General features: G+C 38.6%; 1 protein-coding gene across 1 annotated transcript in view; it reads right to left on the bottom strand.

Annotated features, from left to right (window-relative positions):
• The window catches only part of LOC139840467 (uncharacterized), a 51,301-nt gene that overhangs the window by 5,917 nt on the left and 22,273 nt on the right, over positions 1-23,111 (bottom strand). Inside the window, exon 4 of the mRNA XM_071830732.1 lies at positions 13,000-13,632. Within this exon, the coding sequence (XP_071686833.1) occupies positions 13,000-13,632 (633 nt within the window). The remainder of the gene's footprint in view (positions 1-12,999; positions 13,633-23,111) is intronic.

Genomic DNA, 23,111 nt, shown 5'->3' with positions numbered 1-23,111 from the left:
GGGAAAATCATTCTGGGCAGAAGCAGTAAGTACTGCCTGTTACGTGATAAATCGGTCACCATCAACTGCAATTGAGTTGAAATCGCCGATGGAAATGTGGACTGGAAAACCAGTTAATTATTCTGACCTTCATGTATTTGGAAGTCCTGTGTACGTAATGTACAATTCTCAAGTAACGACAAAGTTGGATCCGAAGTCCAGAAAGTGTTTGTTCTTGGGGTATGCTGATGGAGTTAAGGGGTATCGCTTGTGGGACCCCACTGCCCACAAAGTAGTCATCAGCAGAGATGTTGTCTTTACAGAAGACAAAGATATTGAAGATGCTAGCACTTCAAAAGAAACTATACCGATAAAGGTGGGTAATGAATTTCATAAAGATTCTTCTGAAGCAGTACCAGAGAACGATGAAAATCAAGTAGTCGTTGATGAAGCTCCAGCGACTCGTATTTCTAATCAGGAAAGGAAACGTCCAGGGTGGCACTCAGATTATATTATGGAAAGCAATGTTGCATATTGTCTTCTAACAGAGGAAGGAGAGCCAACAACTCTTCGCGAGGCACTGAATCATTCAGATGCATCTCAGTGGATGACGGCTATGCAGGAAGAAATTGAAGCTCTTCATAAAAATAAAACATGGGAACTTGTGCCATTGCCGAAAGGTAGAAAACCTATTGGAAATAAATGGGTGTATAAGATCAAGCGAAATGGCGATGATCAAGTGGAGCGGTATCGTGCAAGACTGGTGGTTAAAGGATATGCTCAGAAAGAAGGTACGGACTTTAATGAAATATTTTCTCCTATGGTTCGACTTAAAACAATTCGAGTAGTTATAGCGATGTGTGCTACATTTGATTTGCATCTAGAGCAGCTAGATGTGAAAACTGCATTTCTTCATGGAAATCTTGAAGAAGAAATTTATATGCTTCAACCAGAAGGTTTTGAACTACAAGGAAAAAAGAACTTGGTTTGCAGGTTAAAGAAATCTTTGTATGGTCTCAAACAGGCGCCGAGATGTTGGTACAAGAGATTTGATTCTTTCATAATGAGCCTTGAATATAACAGACTTTATGCAGACCCTTGTGCATATTTCAAGAGGTTTGGGGACAATGATTTTGTCATTTTGCTGTTATATGTAGACGACATGTTGGTTGCAGGCCCCAACAAAGATCGTATTAATAAGCTGAAGGCTCAATTGGCTAGGGAGTTTGAAATGAAAGACTTGGGTGCCGCAAACAAGATTCTAGGGATGCAAATTCACCGAGACAGAGATAATAGGAAGATTTGGCTTTCTCAAAAGAATTATTTGAAGAAAGTCTTGCAGCGCTTCAATATGCAAGATAGTAAGCCAATCTCAACCCCACTTCCTACTAATCTCAAGTTATCCTCCGTTATGTGTCCTAGCAGTGAAGACGAGAGGAAGGAAATGTCTCGAGTACCGTATGCATCAGCAGTGGGAAGTTTAATGTTCGCAATGATATGTACAAGACCAGACATTGCACATGCAGTGGGAGTAGTTAGTCGGTACATGGCGAATCCTGGTAAAGAGCATTGGAATGCGGTAAAGAGGATCCTTAAATACATCAAGGGAACCTTAGATGTTGCATTATGTTATGGGGAACCGAAATTTATTGTCAAAGGGTATGTTGATTCAGATTATGCAGGTGATATGGATAAAAGTAAATCCACCTCCGCATATGTTTTCACACTTTGTGGTGGAATAGTAAGCTGGGTTTCAAAACTGCAGTCAGTTGTGGCGACGTCAACAACAGAGGCAGAATATGTAGCAGCTACTCAAGCTACTAAAGAAGCAGTATGGTTAAAGATGTTGTTGGAGGAACTCGGACACAAACAAAAGAATATCACTCTATTTTGTGACAACCAGAGTGCCTTGCATCTTGCAAGGAATCCGGCATTTCTTTCAAAGACAAAGCATATACGAGTTCAATATCACTTCGTTCGTGAGAAAGTGGAAGAAGGAACCGTGGATGTGCAGAAAATTCATACTGACGACAATGTGGCCGATTTTCTAACAAAGTCAATCAACCGTGACAAGTTTATTTGGTGCCGTTCCTCATGCGGCCTAGCAGAGACGTAAGCAACATCATTGGCAAGGAAGGGTTATCGTGTGAAGATTGATTGAGCTTCAATCAAATCTTCAAGTGGGAGATTGTTGAATAATGAAATGTGTAATAAGTCAATAAACACATGGGAACTCAAGTATGGTTGGTGCCTACAATTTGAGATAGAAAAATTAGACTTTGCAATAAGTCACCAACCATCACCTACCATTTACCTTGACCTTTTCTTGTTGTGGGCTATTTACATTCATACGTATGAATGAATGGGTAGATGGCAGTTTACTTCAACTATAAAAGGAGAGCATGGGAGCTTCATTTCAAGCATCTCAAAATACATACATTCTCCATTGTACTAAAAGAGTTAATAGAGAGTTTGAGTATTTAGTCTCCTAATTACAAGAGATATAAAGATTAGTGTTTATCCTTGTAATTAGAGAGAAGTGTAATTCCTATTATTCTTATTAGTGAAACGTTTCTTTCCTTGCCCGTGGTTTTTACCCTTTTGGGGTTTTCCACGTTAAATCTCGGTGTCCTATTATTATCGTTATTTCAATTATTACTAGCGGTTTGCTATAATTCGGTGTCACTTTTCACAACAAAACCATGACATTAAGTTATACTCATTTGGAAGCTTATCTTCAAATTCTGATTAATTTCAATCTTCTAAAACCCAAATTATAAAGTAGACGGATCGAAGTTGCAACTTCTATTTTTGGAACATAAATTTGACTAAACATATAAGAGAATACCATCAAATGCCGTCTTTAGATTATGACACATAGGACTGTGAATGTGGTTGTAAGAGACATATAAGTCCATATATCAAATAAACCTGCAACAGCCAAATTCACGAACTATCAGTTAATGTGGATTATAAAGTGGTCAACTACAAAAATATAAAAATCAAAATATATATAATCACCTGAAATAATTGGATTAAGGGCTTCCTTGTCTGCTTGGGTCCGCTGAATGACGATTGGTACGCGACAAGAAATTGAAGTCCAAGAGTTGGAAGAATTTGAGAAAAACCATATGTCTAAACTGTTAGATGGATGGCTTATGGTGTAATGGTAAATTCGTCAAACCTGATACATAAAAGAAAAAAGAAAATAAAAAAATAATAATTGTTTCAAAGGAGAACAACGAAAGAGATTTAAAGCCAACGATGCTTTCAACTTTCAAAGAGAGTTTTGACTACTAACTTAGAAATTTTGTAAAGATTAACAATGAAGAAGAACTGCACTAACCCGATGAATGCATCAGCATACCGAAGGCCATTAAAAGCACACCTGCATACAATCGTAATAAATATTCATAGACACGAGATTGTGATCGTCACCTTCCACCATGTAAGGTGTTTCTATTGCTTAAAGGTGGCAAGATGGTCGGGTTAGCATGAATACGAGGTTAGGTTTACACCTTTTTAGTACTTTTCAAATGGATGTGTTGGGTTAATTGACACTTTTAGAAACAGTTAATGTGTTGGAAGTGATTACAAAAACTATGTTAATAATCTAATATTTGAAACTTCATTATTTTCGAAGGATATTGAAGCATAAGTACTTAAAATTTATCAAATACCTACATTGCCTCACAAGTTTCTTTATCTTATCAAAACAGGATCTGTCTAGATGAAAAAATCTCATTGCTCAAAGACATACAATCAACAATTTAAGTTGAAAGACCGAAGTATTTTATACCTTGTAAGTTTACATGACCTGTACATATCATGTTACATTGGAAGTTACATTGAAAAGTTAATAAGTCATTGAAGGTTCCTTAATGGTAATAGAAATTCATGATATTCTTTCCTGTTTATAGATATCAAAGTATAGTTAGCACATTATATACGATATATAAGCCAGTGCCTTACTAACTTAATATTAAACTTCAAAGAAATATAAGCCGGTTTTACTTGGAATTCAAAGAGACAATATAACCAAAATTAACACCACATGAACGTGTCAATAGTGCGTGTATAGATCGGATGCTCTTACCACCTAAGATATTTCAAATGATAAGCAATGGACAATTTGTGCATTAACCCATATCATCAAGTCAATAACAAAACAACATCTTGTCAAACCCTAAAATGACAATATGAAATCAAAACTTAAAGATTAAAATTGAAAATCAATATTTAAAACTACAATACATGTGGAGATTAGACCACCGTCAATTTGAACATTAAATCAATTGATGAAGTATAAAACAAAACCTAAAATAATATAAAACCAGTAAACAATTTTTAAAATTACAATACATTTTTTAGTAGTACAATGCTTCTCAACTATTATTTTATTGGACTTACAATTCATGATGATGTCTATAATTAACCTCCAATTCTCCAAATTATCCAAAATATACTTCTTAGCTATTTTTCTTGGACTTACAATTATGGAGCAATAATATAATCCCAATTCTAAAAATTTTGTTTTTATATTGGTCCATTAGGCTATATCCATCTCTATTAGTGATTAGGTAAGTATAAATAACCTTTATACTAACCAACCCATCTAGCCACCCCTGCTCATGATCTATATTCACAAATAAAAAGCTTCTGTAATATTGGACAAAAAAAGATTTTTGGTCCATCCCACCAGACCCATTTCAAACAATACAAAATTACACATTTTGACCCAAACCCAATTTGACATGTACCATATGCCCACTGCCCCATGTTTCCACTTCTAACAAACAAAATGGGCTAACTTGTAGTTTAAAATGCAAACTTGTAACCAGAGAGAGAGAGATAAAGAGAGAGAAATATGTTAGACCTCAAGTTCATGAAGCTTGGACACGCTTTTCACTTGGTTTTCAAGCCTCTTTTGCTTTATCTGACCTTCGACAACCATCCAATGGCGTTGGCTTTTAATTTCAGTTTGTATTTTGCTTATCAAATGTATTGTGTTAAGTACAACGCTCCCCCTCATCAGTCTTTATTGTTTTAGGTCCTGTTTACCCGTTTAGGATTATTAATATCCTAAATCGACCCAAAAATAAATGGGTCAAAAAGCCATCAGTGCGATGACTTAAGAACTGTAGGGACTTCTCATGCAAGATCTGCACAAATAAGGATGGTCAGAGATTGAAGTTTATAAACTGAGGAAAAAACCATAAACTTGGATTTAAAGCAAATGAGGATGAATCATCTTTTTCGTAGTCAGCAGATATTAAAAATAGACTAATAAGATCTATGACGCCCCGTACAAAACCATCGTGTACGGATCATCAACAACATGATCATCACAAGGTCAAACACTATATGCTGTTTGAAAACCGATTTGCATTCATTAAAAAGATAACGTTTTACAAAGATAACATGTCATAAGACTTATTACAAACCATTGTTCCAAAATAACATAAGTTTACGAATGCAAAACATAAGTTTCATAATTTGAGACATCTCTAGTAATGCAGCGGATAACTAGTACAGTAGGTCCATAACAGCAATTCAATAACAGCATGACAGCAAGTGTAACAGCGAAAGCAATAAACCTCTAGGCACCTGAGAAATACATGCTTAAAAAGTCAACACGAATGTTGGTGAGCTATAGTTTAAGTTGTAATAGTAACGTAAGACAGGCCACGAGATTTCAGTGCTGCAAACAGCGTATCAAACAGTATGAAAAGTATATGTATAACTGTGGGCACCCGGTAACTAGACTTAACGTTTATAACCCCCTGAAAGTACACTTGGCGAGTGCGTATGTTCACGAAGTATTAAACACTCGTTAAATGCTAGCGCGACTAGCCCGAGTGGGGATGTCAAACCCTATGGATCCATATCTAAGATTCGCGTTCACCGGTTCAAAGACCAATGACTAAACGTTACCGTGCTAAAGGGAATATTTATGCCGTTGTATAACCCACACACATATAAAGTTTAAGTCCTCGTGCCTAGTATGTAAAACGTAAAAAGCGCATGTATTCTCAGTCCCAAAAATAGTAACAGTGGTAAAAAGGGATGCTATAACTCACAGTGATAAAAGCGGTAAGTCGGTAATGAAAGTACGCAAGTAGTAAGTCGGTCCGAAAGGTCGTCAACCTAAATCAAAGGTTACTAGGTCAGTAGGTTGTCTTTATAAATTCTAATAGTGCATAAAATAAGTTTAAGTGTCATCATCATCATCATTCATCATCATAAAGGCTAAGTAAGTTCGACAAGAATAGAGATCGAAACAATAGGCTGACTTCGGTCAGCTGCTACGACCTCTACGTAAATCGAAAAGACGCATAGTCAGTGGATATGGCTCCGTATATGAGTCCCCTAACAGCTGACCAATTTTCAGAACCTAACTCGTCTTCGTTTGACCGTGGCGACGGTTTAAGTGCGAGTAGGTCAGAAATTTCAGCACAACGTTAATAGGGTGTAGTGACTCTCGGAAGGCCATAAATCCTAAACCGTAACTCGGATTAAGACGAGGCCTAAACGGAAAATCATCTACTCAAACCGAACTAACTGAAAATCAACTTTCCAGTAGCCCAGGTGGTCTGATCAGATACGAAAATCAGTGGACAAGTGCTCCGGTGGGGTTCTTGGTGCTTGATGCTCATCACGGTTCTCATCCTTGATGCTTGTAGCTTCAAGTGTACAACTCGTTGATGGTTTAGCATCACTTTTGATCAAGATTCACCATCAATACACAATATGTTAAGACCAAGTAAGAACACAACTCATTCATGAGTCTTAGATGGATGATGAACCAAGGTTACATCATATCCTTAGTCTTAACACAATTTCAATTCACAATAACAACTAAAGCTACAACCTTTACATCATTTCAACAAGTATAAGCACAATCCAAGTCAAATGTGGTGATGGAACCCTAAGTTAGAGAGCTTGGATCCATCTCACAAAAGTTACAAGGTTGCAAAGCTAGAAAGCTTGAACCTTTAAGTGTTCTTGAAGATCTTGAAGCATAAAGCTTGGATCTTTAAGGTATATGAAGATAACAAACACAAGTTTGAATCTTTTTCACAAAACAACATGATCAAAGCAAAAAGAACTTAGATCTAACAAAAAAATATGAAGATTCAAGCTAGAAAGCTTGCATCTTAATTGTTCTTGAAGAATTCATGCTTGAATCAACAAGATATAAGCAAGATCAAAGCTACAAGGAACTTGATCTCCTTAAGAATGATGATGAAGGTCACGAAAATGATGAAGAAAAGAGGAAGAAAAAGAAAACTTACAAGTAAGGAAAGAAAGAAAGAACAAGCGTGTGAAAAACCAAAATGATCAAGTGTAAAATGGGAGGTAAATGGCTAGTATTTATAGGCAAATGAAATAACAAGGATTGATGACATGGACAAGGCCATGGTGGCCTTGGTGGCCGTGGGTTTTGGGTAGGGGGAGGGAGACACCACTTTGCTTTTTAGATAATGGTTGTCTAAAGTGTGTCCTTATGCTAGAATCTCATGTGACAAAGTTGATAATCCTTATCCATTATGCTAGTATGACTCACTAATTATTTATTTATTTATTTATTTATTATTATGGGCTACTAGTAATAATACTTGGGCTAATTAATTGGGTCACTAGCTAGAGTAGGGTGGGCTTGAGCCCAACAAGGTAGAAAGTCCAACAAGACTAACTATTGGGCTTTAGCAATTAAATAAATAAAATTAAGCATCCAAAGGCCCAAGTAATTATTATTATAAAATAATAATTAATTTTTCGCAGTCCAAAAGTTCCGGTTCCGACAAAAGTTAAACGCGCGCGCAGTCCGCGATTTATTCGTAACGGCAAGTAACACTAATGGTTATAAAGCATCCAATGGACAAGTTAAGCATTCCACATACACCAAGGCATGTTTTAGGGTAAATATGAATATAAAACACGTGTGCCAAGGTTCCGGAGTAATAAAGTAACACAGTACGCACAAATACGCAGTTTTGCTAAAATACAAGGCATAAAAGCAAGTCGAAAAAGTCGGGTCGTTACATTACCCACCTGTTAATGGAAATTTCGTCTCGAAATTTAAGCTGAAGGTGATAGAGGAGCTGGGAAAAGGTGAGGATACTTCTATCTCATTTGATCCTCTCGCTCCCAGGTGAACTCAGGTCCTCGTTTGGCATTCCATCGGACTCGGACGATCGGAATCCTATTGCGCTTCAAAGTCTTAATTTCCCGGTCCATAATTTCGACAGGTTCTTCCACGAAGTGGAGTTGGTCATCAATGGTAAGTTCTTCCAATGGTATGACAAGTTCCGGTGGAGCAAGGCACTTCTTCAAATTTGATACATGGAAGGTAGGATGAACCGCACTCAACTGAGTCGGAAGATCCAGCTGATAAGCAACGGGTCCAACACGTTCCAAAATTTCAAAAGGACTAATATATCGCGGGTTTAACTTTCCGCGCTTTCCAAAACGAATTACACCTTTCCAAGGTGCGACCTTCAACATTACTCGGTCACCCACGTTGAATTCGAAGTCTTTACGTTTAAGATCAGCATAACTCTTTTGGTGATCGCGGGCCGTCTTAAGTCTTGCCTGAATCTGAGAAATCTTCTCCGTCGTTTCATGGACTATCTCGGGTCCAGTGATTTGCACTTCGCCTAACTCGGCCCAACAAATAGGAGAACGGCACTTGCGACCATACAACGCTTCAAAAGGCGCGGCTTTAATACTCGAATGATAACTGTTGTTGTAAGAGAATTCGGCTAGCGGCAGGTGCCTTTCCCAAGACTTTCCAAAGTCAATAACATAGGCACGCAACATGTCCTCCAATGTCTGAATCGTTCGTTCGCTCTGACCGTCGGTCTGGGGGTGATACGCGGTGCTCATGTCGAGACGAGTTCCCAAGGCTTCTTGCAAAGAACGCCAGAATCTGGAAACAAAACGGGGATCGCGATCTGAGATGATTGATAAGGGCACACCATGACGAGATACAACCTCTTTGATGTACAGTTGAGCAAGTCTCTCCATTGTATCTGTTTCTTTCATTGTTAGAAAATGGGCAGATTTGGTAAGACGGTCAACGATAACCCAGATTGTATCGTATCCGCCCACCGTCTTTGGTAGCTTCGTGATGAAATCCATTGTAATTGCTTCCCATTTCCATTGTGGGATTTCTGGTTGTTGGAGTAATCCAGATGGCCTCTGATGTTCAGCTTTAACCTTCGAACAAGTCAAACACCTCCCAACATAAGTTGCAACATCCTTCTTAAGATTTGGCCACCAATACTGTTCCTTAAGATCGTGGTACGTTTTTTCGGCTCCTGGATGAATTGAATATCTCGACTTGTGGGCTTCATCAAGTAAAAGGCTTCGTAAATCTCCATAACGGGGTACCCAAATTCTTCCGGCATAACATCGGAGTCCAGACTCCTTAACCTCGAATTTAGAGACGAGAATGTTCAAGTATTCATAACGTAAGTTCTTCTCGTAACGTAAGTTCTTCTCGATGAGAGCCTCTTCTTGAGCTACTCGGATCTGGCTATGGAGGTTCGAATGGATGGTGATGTTCAGAGCCCGAACACGAAGAGGTACTGTTCTCTCCTTTCGACTTAAAGCGTCGGCTACAACATTGGCCTTACCAGGATGGTAACGAAGTTCACAATTATAATCGTTCAGCGTCTCAATCCATCGTCATTGTCTCATGTTCAGCTGCTTCTGATCAAAGATGTGCTGGAGGCTTTTGTGATCGGTGAATATGGTACTCTTTGTTCCATAGAGATAGTGTCTCCACAGCTTCAATGCGAAGACAACGGCTCCAAGTTCGAGATCGTGAGTAGTGTAGTTTCGCTCATGAATCTTCAGCTGACGAGATGCATAAGCAATGACCTTCGTTCTTTGCATCAATACACAACTAAAACCATTCTTCGAAGCATCGCAGTACACAACAAAGTCGTCACTGCCTTCGGGAAGAGATAAGATGGGTGCGGTGGTTAACTTCTGCTTCAGGGTTTGAAATGCTGCTTCTTGTTCGGTTTCCCAAACGAACTTCTTTCCTTTGTGAGTCAGTGCGGTCAAAGGACGCGAAATCAACGAAAAACCTTCAATAAACCTTCTGTAGTAACCGGCAAGACCTAGAAATTGGCGGATGTGAGTCGGAGTAGTGGGTGTCTCCCACTTGCTGATAGCTTCAATCTTGGCGGGGTCAACTTTGATACCTTGATCACTCACAATATGACCCAGAAATTGGACTTCCTTCAGCCAAAATTCACACTTGGAGAATTTGGCATAAAGCTGCTCTCGTCTCAAGAGTTCAAGCACTAACCGAAGATGTTGCTCATGTTCTTCTTCGCTCTTAGAGTAGATGAGGATATCATCTATGAAGACGATAACGAATTTATCCAGATAAGGCTTGCAGACACGATTCATGAGGTCCATGAATACAGCGGGTGCGTTGGTTAAACCGAATGGCATCACGAGAAACTCATAATGACCATAACGGGTTCTAAACGTAGTCTTCATCACATCACTCTCCTTCACCCTCAATTGGTGATAACCTGATCGCAAATCGATCTTAGAATAAATGCTTGATCCTTGCAGCTGATCAAAAAGATCGTCAATTCGGGGAAGAGGATATCGATTCTTGATCGTCAATTTGTTGAGTTCGCGGTAGTCGATACACATGCGGAAAGATCCGTCCTTCTTCTTCATGAATAAAACAGGTGCGCCCCAAGGAGACGAGCTCGGTTGGATAAACCCTCGGTCGAGCAATTCCTGCAGTTGACTCTGCAATTCTTGCAGTTCTGAAGGTGCCAGACGATAAGGCGCACGAGCTACGAGTGCAACTCCCGGCACTAGATCGATTTGGAACTCCACTGCTCTGGGTGGCAGTAATCCATGCAGTTCTTCCGGAAAGACGTCGGGGAATTCATTCACGATTCGCACATCATTCACACTCTTCTCTTCTGTTTCTAAAGCCTTCACGTGTGCTAAAACAGCAAGACGTCCTTTCTTCATGATCATCTGCGCTTTCATACAACTAATGAGGTTCAGTTTCGAACTACATCTCTCTCCGTATATAACCAGTGGCTCACCATCTCCTTGTGGTATACGAAGAGCTTTATCTCCACAGATAACATCGGCCCTTACTTTAGTCAACCAGTCCATGCCGACAATCACGTCAAAACTCCCCAATTTGATAGGTATTAAGTCAATTGCGAAATCCACACCAGCTATGTTAATAATAGCTCATCGTCCAATTTTGTCAACTTTCTCAAGTTTCCCATTGGCTACTTCTACTAGCATATTCTCTTCTAAAGGCACTAATGACCAATCTATCTTAGAGCAAAAGTTTCTACAGACATAGCTTCTATCGGCACCAGTATCAAATAGGACAGAAGCTAAAAGATTGTTGATAGTGAATATACCTGTCATCAAGTTGGGGTTCTCGCGGGCATCCCTTGCATTAATATTAAAAGCTCTACCTCGCGGTGGTCCGCCGTCTTTTCGCTTGTCGGGACACTCATTCCTGAAGTGGCCCGTCTTTCCGCATCCGTAGCACTTCTTCGGCCCGGTGGAGTTTGCCCTTGCATTCAAAGTAGTGACCTTGCAATCCTTGCCTATATGCCCAGACCGTTGGCACTTCTCACAAATAACATTACAATACCCAGTGTGGTGTTTGTAACACCTCTTGCATTGCGGTAGGGTGCCTTTGTAGTTCGGGTTGGAGCTTGTGCCGGGGTTGGGGTTTCCACCGTTGTTGTGTCTCTTAGCGGGGGTTTGATCATAGGTCCTCCCCTTACTGTTATCCCACTTTCGCTTGTCACTACTACCCGCTTCAGACTTGGACTTCTCCGGTTCATCGATGAGAATCTGATTCATGAGTGTATGCGCCATGCGCATTGCTTCGGGAACATTCGGTGGCTTGGACGAGGTGACATTACCCTTGATGGACTTAGGGAGTCCCCAAAAGTATCTCTCCATACGCTTGAATTCCAGGGTGACCATGGTAGGACACATAAGAGCTAACTCAAGAAACCTCCGATTGTAACCATCGAGATCGTTGCCAACAGCTTTCAATTGCATAAACTCCATTTCCATCTTTTATATCTCGGTTCGCGGACAATACTCATCAATCATAGCCGCTTTGAACTCCTCCCATGGCGTAGCATACGCCTCAACAATACCTTGTGCCTGAGCCATGGTGTTCCACCACGTGAGGGCGCCATCAGATAGCGTGCAGGAAGCAAATTTGGTTTTGTTAGACTCGGAACAGTTGCTGACTCGGAATACAGATTCAAGCTTTTCAAACCATCTTGTGAGACCAACAGGCCCCTCAGTTCCGCTGAAGTTATGTGGTTTACAGCTCTGGAATTCCTTGTAGGTGCACCCGTTCGAACGGGTTGGATAACCGGCGGTGGTTCAGCTTGAGGGTTCATTTCCGCCAAGGCTGCGGTGACTCGTTCATTAATCATCTCTTCGATTTGAGCTGCTGTGGGTGTTGTTCGTGTGTTTGCCATTGCCCTTTGAAACAAAAGTTTTGACTTAAGTCAAAATCCAGCATACAACATACAATAATACAGTATATAGTAAACAGGGAAACAACACAACGCATGCCAATATAGTAACGCAACTAGGTACAATACAACAAAACCAACATACAGTAATGTAAATAGAACACTATGCAAGGATTAAACAACGCAAAGTTCCATTAATTAATAAAGAGTTGCATACATTCGCATAAGTTCGCAAATTACATAAGGAAAACATGGAACTACAAACGAGATTACAAAATGAAACCTACTACAAAGCTCTATGGTGACGGTGGGTAGAGGATGTCCAGCACGTGGGACATCTGCTCCTCGAGCTCAGTTACCCGAGCACGGAGGATCTCCACCTCCCTCGTCAGTTCCTCGACAGAGGGAGGGGCTGGCAGAGCAGGCAGAGCTGCTGGTGCAGGTGGTACTTATGGTGCAGATGGTCCGGCTCCAGAGGTAGATGCTGCACGGCGGTAAGGCTTACGCACGAACGGATCAGCCGGGTAAGGCACGGGTCGGTAACCCTACAACGCTGGCCATGTGCATCAGTGAATGCTCGTCCTCCGTTGATCCCCGGAATAACGGTGCCATCGAAACGGTACCGCTTCTTCGGCGGGGTGGAGGGTGGCAGTACAGGTGCATCATCAAGGTCCTCCTCGTCGGAGTCATCGTCACTAGTGTCGTCTGTGGATGAGCCGTCGGATGATGAATCAGCTGGGGGTGGCTGCACGGGTGGCTGAACAGGCTGTCCTCGGGCGGCCATCATCTGTCGGTATCTGCCGGGCGGAATCGGCACAAGACGTCCATCAGGAGCGCGTCGGCACCACATGCGTAAATGGTTACGGAATGGACCTTCCCCGAATTCCGCGGGAATCACAACACCACCGGGGCGGGGTTGTGGCTCCTGAGGTACCGGGGCAACTGGAGCTGGAATCTCCGGAGGGTCCTGGGCGCCGACTGCGGTAACCACTGGTACAGGTGTATGGCTGCTGGTTCCGGAGGATGAAGCGCCGGGGTCACTGGTTAACGGGATCTGTGTGTCGGTAGCATCAGTAGTTGAGGTGGCTGACGAGTCTGAATCGCTGTCCAAAATGATGACAGGTGGAATATCCGACATCTAAACAAGGAAAATAATTTTTCCATATCAGTAAGTCATAAGCAAGCATGTATTATGTAGTGACCCGAACTTTTCTATGTTTATATATATTAATTGAGATTGATATTTACATGATTAAATGTTTCCAACATGTTAAGCAATCAAACTTGTTAAGACTTGATTAATTGAAATAGGTTTCATATAGACAATTGACCACCCAAGTTGACCGGTGATTCACGAACGTTAAAACTTGTAAAAACTATATGATGACATATATATGGTTATATATATAGTTAACATGATATTATGATAAGTAAACATATCATTAAGTATATTAACAATGAACTACATATGTAAAAACAAGACTACTAACTTAATGATTTTGAAACGAGACATATATGTAACGATTATCGTTGTAACGACATTTAATGTATATATATCATATTAAGAGATATTCGTACATCATAATATCATGATAATATAATAATTTAAAATCTCTTTTGATATTATAAACATTGGGTTAACAACATTTAACAAGATCGTTAACCTAAAGGTTTCAAAACAACATTTACATGTAACGACTAACGATGACTTAACGACTCAGTTAAAATGTATATACATGTAGTGTTTTAATATGTATTCATACACTTTTGAAAGACTTCAAGACACTTATCAAAATACTTCTACTTAACAAAAATGCTTACAATTACATCCTCGTTCAGTTTCATCAACAATTCTACTCGTATGCACCCGTATTCGTACTCGTACAATACACAGCTTTTAGATGTATGTACTATTGGTATATACACTCCAATGATCAGCTCTTAGCAGCCCATGTGAGTCACCTAACACATGTGGGAACCATCATTTGGCAACTAGCATGAAATATCTCATAAAATTACAAAAATATGAGTAATCATTCATGACTTATTTACATGAAAACAAAATTACATATCCTTTATATCTAATCCATACACCAACGACCAAAAACACCTACAAACACTTTCATTCTTCAATTTTCTTCATCTAATTGATCTCTCTCAAGTTCTATCTTCAAGTTCTAAGTGTTCTTCATAAATTCCAAAAGTTCTAGTTTCATAAAATCAAGAATACTTTCAAGTTTGCTAGCTCACTTCCAATCTTGTAAGGTGATCATCCAACCTCAAGAAATATTTGTTTCTTACAGTAGGTTATCATTCTAATACAAGGTAATAATCATATTCAAACTTTGGTTCAATTTCTATAACTATAACAATCTTATTTCAAATGATGATCTTACTTGAACTTGTTTTCGTGTCATGATTCTGCTTCAAGAACTTCGAGCCATCCAAGGATCCGTTGAAGCTAGATCCATTTTTCTCTTTTCCAGTAGGTTTATCCAAGGAACTTAAGGTAGTAATGATGTTCATAACATCATTCGATTCATACATATAAAGCTATCTTATTCGAAGGTTTAAACTTGTAATCACTAGAACATAGTTTAGTTAATTCTAAACTTGTTCGCAAACAAAAGTTAATCCTTATAACTTGACTTTTAAAATCAACTAAACACATGTTCTATATCTATATGATATGCTAACTTAATGATTTAAAACCTGGAAACACGAAAAACACCGTAAAACCGGATTTACGCCGTTGTAGTAACACCGCGGGCTGTTTTGGGTTAATTAATTAAAAACTATGATAAACTTTGATTTAAAAGTTGTTATTCTGAGAAAATGATTTTTATTATGAACATGAAACTATATCCGAAAATTATGGTTAAACTCAAAGTGGAAGTATGTTTTCTAAAATGGTCATCTAGACGTCGTTCTTTCGACTGAAATGACTACCTTTACAAAAACGACTTGTAACTTATTTTTCCGACTATAAACCTATACTTTTCTGTTTAGATTCATAAAATAGAGTTCAATATGAAACCATAGCAATTTGATTCACTCAAAACGGATTTAAAATGAAGAAGTTATGGGTAAAACAAGATTGGATAATTTTTCTCATTTTAGCTACGTGAAAATTGGTAACAAATCTATTCCAACCATAACTTAATCAACTTGTATTGTATATTATGTAATCTTGAGATACCATAGACACGTATACAATGTTTCGACCTATCATGTCGACACATCTATATATATTTCGGAACAACCATAGACACTCTATATGTGAATGTTGGAGTTAGCTATACAGGGTTGAGGTTGATTCCAAAATATATATAGTTTGAGTTGTGATCAATACTGAGATACGTATACACTGGGTCGTGGATTGATTCAAGATAATATTTATCGATTTATTTCTGTACATCTAACTGTGGACAACTAGTTGTAGGTTACTAACGAGGACAGCTGACTTAATAAACTTAAAACATCAAAATATATTAAAAGTGTTGTAAATATATTTTGAACATACTTTGATATATATGTATATATTGTTATAGGTTCGTGAATCAACCAGTGGCCAAGTCTTACTTCCCGACGAAGTAAAAATCTGTGAAAGTGAGTTATAGTCCCACTTTTAAAATCTAATATTTTTGGGATGAGAATACATGCAGGTTTTATAAATGATTTACAAAATAGACACAAGTACGTGAAACTACATTCTATGGTTGAATTATCGAAATCGAATATGCCCCTTTGTATTAAGTCTGGTAATCTAAGAATTAGGGAACAGACACCCTAATTGACGCGAATCCTAAAGATAGATCTATTGGGCCTAACAAACCCCATCCAAAGTACCGGATGCTTTAGTACTTCGAAATTTATATCATATCCGAAGGGTGTCCCGGAATGATGGGGATATTCTTATATATGCATCTTGTTAATGTCGGTTACCAGGTGTTCACCATATGAATGATTTTTATCTCTATGTATGGGATGTGTATTGAAATATGAAATCTTGTGGTCTATTATTATGATTTGATATATATAGGTTAAACCTATAACTCACCAACATTTTTGTTGACGTTTTAAGCATGTTTATTCTCAGGTGATTATTAAGAGCTTCCGCTGTCGCATACTTAAATAAGGACGAGATTTGGAGTCCATGCTTGTATGATATTGTGTAAAAACTGCATTCAAGAAACTTATTTTGTTGTAACATATTTGTATTGTAGACCATTATGTAATGGTCGTGTGTAAACAGGATATTTTAGATTATCATTATTTGATAATCTACGTAAAGCTTTTTAAACCTTTATTGATGAAATAAAGGTTATGGTTTGTTTTAAAATGAATGCAGTCTTTGAAAAACGTCTCATATAGAGGTCAAAACCTCGCAACGAAATCAATTAATATGGAACGTTTTTAATCAATAAGAACGGGACATTTCAGTTGGTATCCGAGCGTTGGTCTTAGAGAACCAGAATTTTGCATTAGTGTGTCTTATCGAGTTTGTTAGGATGCATTAGTGAGTCTGGACTTCGACCATGTTTACTTGAAAAATGATTGCTTAACAAATTTTGTTGGAAACTATATATTTTTAACATGTGAATATTATGTGATATATTAATCTCTTAACGCGTTTGATATTATGTGATAGATGTCTACCTCTAGAACAAGTCCCATTGACTCACCTAATAATAATGAAGAGTCAAATGTAAATTGGAATGATTCGTGGACTGATTCACAAGTTCCCGAAGAGGAACCGGAAGAAGAGTCGGAACCGGAAGAAGAATCGGAACCGGAAGAAGAATCGGAACCAGATGAAGAAATAGAACCGGTGGGGGAAATAATAAAACGGTTAAGTAAAAGAAAATCCTCAACCAACCGACCAAGGTTAATTATGGTCAATGGTGTTTCCGCCAAGGAAGCAAAATATTGGGAGGATTACCAATTCTCCGATGAATCGGATTCCGACGAGAATTCCGATGATGTTATAGAAATTACCCCAACTGAATTTAAAAAGTCAAAAGAAAATAATAAGGGAAAGGGCATAAAAATAGAGAAATCTAATTCCAACCCCGATGAACTTTATATGTATCGTCAACCCCCGAAGTCCTTAAGTTGTAACAATGACCCGGGAACCTCTAAACCACCAGGTTTTTCTAAACCAATGTGGAAAATTACGGATCGTATTAGGGGAACATCATATATCCCTAGAAACTTGGCAAAACGAACCAAAACCGAAGAAGAAGAAACAAGCGAGTCGGAATAAGATAGTTGTATTCGTGTGGTGTAATATATGTAATATAGTGTGCTTATGCTTTATGATATATGTAAAAATTGCTTGTATTAATAAGTATTTTTTTTTATGAATCTAACTCTTGTCTATTTTACAGTATAAAAACACAAAATGGATAGACAACCCAATATTTTAAGAGTCCATGATTGATGAAATCTTGTCTAGAGTCGGTCAGAATTCCTCGGCACAACTATTTAAGGCGAGATCAGTTTGTAAGACATTCGAAGAACGTTCCAAGAATGTCTTGGTTTATAAGAGACTTTCGTTTGAAAGATGGGGGATATCACATTGGGAAACCCATAAGTTACGATGTGTTTACTTTGACGCATATATTGCGGGGAACCCAAATGCTATTTTACGCAACGGGTTAAGAAATTATTTTGACTCAATATATCCGAATATTGGACTTCGTGATTTAGAAAAAGTGGCTAACATGCAACATAAAGAAGCATGTTATGCTTACGGATTAGTAATGTTCGCTTCTCACCAAAGTGAGAACAAGAACATCGGGCTACAACTATTAAACAAAACGTTTCCACAAGTGACGGAGTCGGTAATTGGGGTAAGAAATGAGGTTTTTAGATTGTTACGGGACTGTTGGACATTACGTAACCCTCGTCCCTTTGACGACGTTACAACACGCTGTCTTATCAACGGCCATAACGGTTATGTTCCACAAGACCAAGGATGGGAAGTAATCCTAGTAAAACCAGAATGCATGACTTGTTTCTGGACGTATGAATTACGTGTCTTTATTGCCTTTGCTGAACGACTTGTGTACTAGCTAGAATTATCTTCACAACCATCTTGTATCAAATTTATTGTGTGCTATATTTCATGCTATATGTAAAATAAGCGGTATTGTAAGTTTGTAAAATATTGTGTAAAAGTTTGAACGCGAAATATTATTATAATCAGTTTTTCATATAGAATTGTAGTAGTTTAATTGTATATTAGCTACAAGTATGAACTTAACGGGTAGGTACTACCCGAATTTAAACTTATAAAACGCTAATATGAAGAAAAAGCTTTTATAAATGAGTTCATATTATGCTACGAAATACTATTAACTACTCTTAATATTCTGTATGATTAACTTGTTCCATTTGACTATTTTGAAGGAAATGGCACCGACTACTCGACACACAGTGAATATGAATGAAGAGGAATTCTGTACTTTTCTAGCTTCAAACATAGCCGCAGTACAGGCTGCGCTACATACCAACAATAACCTTGGATCTAGCAGTACAGGAAATCGTGTAGGATGCACCTACAAAGAATTCACTGCCTGCAAACCTTTGGAATTTGATGGAACCGAAGGACCGATCGGATTGAAACGGTGGACCGAGAAGGTCGAATCGGTGTTTGCCATAAGTAAGTGTACTGAAGAGGACAAAGTGAAGTACGCTACGCATACCTTCACAGGTTCTGCGTTAACATGGTGGAATACCTATCTAGAGCAGGTGGGACAAGACGATGCGTACGCACTACCGTGGTCAGCATTCAAGCACTTGATGAACGAGAAGTACCGTCCCAGAACCGAGGTCAATAAGCTCAAGACAGAACTTAGAGGGTTACGAACCCAAGGATTTGATATTACCACGTACGAAAGACGATTCACAGAATTGTGCCTATTGTGTCCGGGAGCATTCGAAGATGAGGAAGAGAAGATCGACGCGTTTGTGAAAGGATTACCGGAAAGAATCCAAGAAGATATAAGTTCACACGAGCCCGCCTCCATACAACAGGCATGTAGAATGGCTCACAAACTAGTGAACCAGATTGAAGAAAGAATTAAAGAACAGACTGCTGAAGAGGCCACTGTAAAGCAAGTCAAAAGAAAGTGGGAGGAAAACGGTGATAAGAATCACCAATACAACAACAGTAATTACAACAATAATCGCAACAATTATCCCAACAATCGCAACATCAATCGCAACTACAACAAACGGCCCAACAACAACAACAACAACAACAACAACAACAGCTACAACAATCATCCCAACAACAATAATAACCGCAACAACAACAATCAGAAACAGCTATGCCAAAGGTGTGAAAAGTATCACTCGGGGTTCTGCACCAAATTTTGCAACAAGTGTAAAAGAAATGGTCATAGCGCAGCGAAGTGTGAGGTCTACGGACCAGGGGTTAATAGAACGAAAGGAACAAATGGTGTCGGAACGAGTAATGGTGGAGCAAGTAGTGTCGGAGCAAGTTATGCCAATGTAGTTTGTTATAAATGTGGAAAACCGGGCCACATTATTAGAAATTGCCCGAACCAGGAGAACACGAATGAACAAGGCCGCGGAAGAGTTTTCAATATTAATGCGGCAGAGGCACAGGAAGACCCGGAGCTTGTTACGGGTACGTTTCTTATTGACAATAAATCCGCTTACGTTTTATTTGATTCGGGTGCGGATAGAAGCTATATGAGTAGAGATTTTTGTGCTAAATTAAGTTGTCCATTGACGCCTTTGGATAGTAAATTTTTACTCGAATTAGCAAATGGTAAATTAATTTCAGCAGATAATATATGTCGGAATCGAGAAATTAAACTGGTTAGCGAAACATTTAAGATTGATTTGATACCAGTAGAGTTAGGGAGTTTTGATGTGATAATCGGTATGGACTGGTTGAAAGAAGTGAAAGCAGAGATCGTTTGTTACAAAAATGCAATTCGCATTATACGAGAAAAAGGAAAACTCTTAATGGTGTACGGAGAAAAGGGCAACACGAAGCTACATCTTATTAGTAATTTGAAGGCACAAAAACTAATAAGAAAAGGTTGCTATGCTATTCTAGCACACGTCGAGAAAGTACAAACTGAAGAAAAGAGTGATATCGCGTACTTTATACACATTTTCATTGGCGATATCGGTTACATTTTGGTCCATTTGGATACGATTTGGCGGTTATCTTGGTAATTTTGAGAAGAAGTGAGTTTGAAGAGGCAATTATTGAAAAGTGGTGATTTACGATGTTTATGAGGCATTTTGTTAGTATGTTATTGATAATGGCGCACCGAGGATGAATATGTTCAGTAATTATCAGGTATTTTGGGTTATTAGATGATTCAAGTGAAGAAAGTGTGCAAAAAGTCGAAGTTTTCTGTTTCAGCTATATGTCGCGGCGCGACAAAGCCCTCCGCGGCGCGACATTGCACTATATTCCAGATCAGAAAGAGAGTTTACAAGGCCAGAATTTCCTTTGTATTGTCGCGGCGCGACAATTAAGGCCGCGGCGCGACAGATCTGGCGGTTCAGCAGATTTTTGCAAGTATTTAAGCCCGAATTTAACCCTAATTAATAATAATCGTATTGAGACGAATTCCAGCCACTTTTTGACGAACTTAGGTGATTTTTGGAGATCTTCAAGGTCATTCTAAGGTACCAATCATTCCGGAATCAAGTCTTGATTCGTGTGTTCTTCAGGATTCAATCTTTGATTAGGTTTATTCTTTTGTTATCAACAATGAATTTCTCTATGTTTTTGATTGTTATTTTGATTTCAGCCATGATTGTAGGCTAAACCTTTTATGTTTGTCTAGATTGAATATTTGCAAGTGTTTGGATGATACTTTAATGTTTTATTGATTGATGCATGATTAATTATGAGTTTTGATTAAAGAACCATTCTTGTGGGTGTTAATTATTGTTACTAGGCTGATTAGTGAAACTTGTTTGAACAAAGGGAACCCTGTTTCAATTTAGTGATCTAATTTCCAATTGATTTGTCTTAACCGATTGGGTGCTTACTGGACTAAGGGGGTAAACCGTGTAACGTAATTAACCAAAATAGGGGTGAATTGTGTGGAGCGAACGCGTAACCAATTGAATCTTAATCTTATAATTGGCTAGTTACTAAGTCACAAACGAAAGATGGTATTTGGTAAAAGGGAACCCTAAGCCAATTAATCCTAGTTTGACGTGTTTGCTAAAAGAGAACTCTGGGTAAACCGACTCTGTAATTGCGTGCATTGATTAATATAACTAGTGTTTAATAACAAATCATCCAACACTGCGAATAGGATATCTAGGCGAACATTCTTTTATCCATTGAATTCAAATATCTTTATTTTTCTGTCGAGTCTGTATTTCTTTTATCTAAACTTAAAAAATCCAAAAATATTGTCTTTTATTTTCAAAGCTATCTTGATTTGGCTAATCGTTAAATAGCCGCAAAACGAACTATCTCGTACTTTCAACTTTCATAGTTTAACTTAGTTTACTTTTCTTAGTTGCAAACTTAATTCTCACGTTAATACTGTCCTTGGAACGATACTTGGAATTACCATTTTTATACTATTGCACGATCGGGTACACTGCCCGTTAGTGTGTAGTAATCTTTAAACCAGGCATATTTCCAGAGATAATTTATATACTAGATTTCACACATCAAGTTTTTGGCGCCGCTGCCGGGGATAGTTGTGTTGAAAATTAAGTTTGATAATTAAGTTTGTTCTTAGTTAATTTTAACTGTTTAGTTTAATTTAATTCTAATTGAGTCGGTGCGTTTAATCGGTTTGTTAGCTGTGTTCTTGCAGTTATAGGTAGTGCATGCAACATACGCGTTCTTCCGATTCTCCAATTGTTAAACCATTTGACGAGCCTGAAAGAGAGTTGTTTAAAGCTTTAAGTCAGAAGCAAAAGTTAACAGTGGATTCATCAGTTTTATCGGGTGATACTTACGTTAATTTGGGTAGTACTTCTGAGACTGTGGTGCCCGAGACACCACCTGAAATTTTTAACGAAGAAGACTCTTACGCTTCGTCTGATACTACAGAAACTGAAGAAATGGCCGAAGGAGAAGCACCCCGTCCTCAGACTATGGCTGAAAAGTTAAAGGCCACCCGAGGAGGCCAAGGCAATTCGATTACTCAGCCGAATATTACTCAGCCTTTTCAAATTACAGGGCCGATCCTGAATTTGATTTCTTCTGATTGCCGATTCTATGGCAAAGATACCGAGGATGCTAACGAGCATCTTCGTAATTTTAATGATGTTTGTAACTTGTTTAAGCTACATGAGGTTGCCGACACTTCAATTAAGACAAGACTTTTCCCTTGGACTCTTAAGGGAGAAGCTAAGAGATGGTTAGATAAGCAACCTGAGGGTACGATTAGATCTTGGGAGACTTTGGAGGATAAGTTTTTGTCAAAGTTTTTCCCTGCATCTCGAGCTGCTCGACTTCAAGCAGATATTTCTCAATTTAGACAAAAGAGCAGTGAGACATTGTTTGATGCTTGGGACCGTTTTGCTACTTTGTTACGCTCGTGCCCGCAACACGGGTTGAATGATTTACAGAAGGTTCAGATTTTCTAC

Source organism: Rutidosis leptorrhynchoides, chromosome 4, assembly GCF_046630445.1.
Source record: "Rutidosis leptorrhynchoides isolate AG116_Rl617_1_P2 chromosome 4, CSIRO_AGI_Rlap_v1, whole genome shotgun sequence".
Lineage (NCBI taxonomy): Eukaryota > Viridiplantae > Streptophyta > Magnoliopsida > Asterales > Asteraceae > Rutidosis > Rutidosis leptorrhynchoides.
Note: the sequence above shows the minus strand (reverse complement) of the source record. Positions and strands in the feature narration are given on the sequence as shown.